This window comes from Plectropomus leopardus, unplaced genomic scaffold, assembly GCF_008729295.1.
Source record: "Plectropomus leopardus isolate mb unplaced genomic scaffold, YSFRI_Pleo_2.0 unplaced_scaffold53918, whole genome shotgun sequence".
NCBI lineage: Eukaryota > Metazoa > Chordata > Actinopteri > Perciformes > Serranidae > Plectropomus > Plectropomus leopardus.
Window position 1 is genome coordinate 1 of NW_024659207.1, and position 915 is coordinate 915.

Genomic DNA, 915 nt, shown 5'->3' on the forward strand with positions numbered 1-915 from the left:
ACTTTATTATGAATATAGTTTATATTTTTCCCTGTTTTTTGGGGGTCGTTTTATGATAATCCTCTGCTCTTTTTAAAAAATTTCTTTTCTCCCCTTACTAATCTGCAATGATATTTTTTGCCAGATTGCCTTTTTTTCCCGTTTTCGCAAGAAAACCAAACCAATTTGCTGAAATTTCAAAGGGTCAGATAGAAGTTAACTGATGTGGATCCAGGTTTGAAAGGGTTAAAATCTCTCTTTTGTATCAGGAAGTGAAGCTGAGCAGTCCCGACTACGTGGGCTGTGATAAAGAGGAGGCTGTGGCCGACTTCCTGAAGAGGATCGAATGTTATAAGTTGACGTACGTCCCGCTGGATGACAACAAGGACAGGTGAGAGCACCTGAAACATGAGACCAGCTCAGTGTTCCTGTTTACCTCCACAAACACCACCTGTGGATTAATCCGCTGCTGAAAATAGTCCCCAAACACTTGTTGTCTTTTCGCAGGAACCTGTCGTACATCAAGATCTTCAACGTGGGCAGCAGGTACCTGGTGAACCGGGTCCAGGACCACATCCAGAGCAGGATAGTCTACTACCTCATGAACATCCACGTCACGCCCAGGTCCATCTACCTGTGTCGCCACGGAGAGAGCGAGCTCAACCTCGTGGGCCGCATCGGGGGAGACTCCGGGCTGTCGCAGCGGGGGGCAAAGGTCAGGAGAGATCTCATATATGACATCCTGTTTCTGTGCTCATGATGTCCAGAAGTGTCATTACACCTGAGCGAGCGTCCAAGGATTCAGCGCCAAATGTTTTATAGATAGTCCCAGATCGAAATATTTACATATGTAAAAAAACTAAAACTAAAATAAAAAAAATAGGTTAGAAATAATAATTGTACAAAAACTAAATAATAATAATAATAACTAAATTA

At 42.8% G+C, this 915-nt stretch overlaps 1 protein-coding gene across 1 annotated transcript; it reads left to right on the top strand.

Moving 5' to 3' along the window:
* Window positions 1-214: 214 nt before the first annotated feature.
* Window positions 215-780, top strand: LOC121939645 (6-phosphofructo-2-kinase/fructose-2,6-bisphosphatase-like; the record flags this gene model as incomplete). The annotated part of the gene is made up of 2 exons (XM_042482641.1): window positions 215-370; window positions 487-780. Coding segments are annotated over 2 exons (409 nt in total), but the record flags the coding sequence as incomplete, so codon positions are not given.
* Between the last annotated feature and the right edge of the window lie 135 nt (window positions 781-915).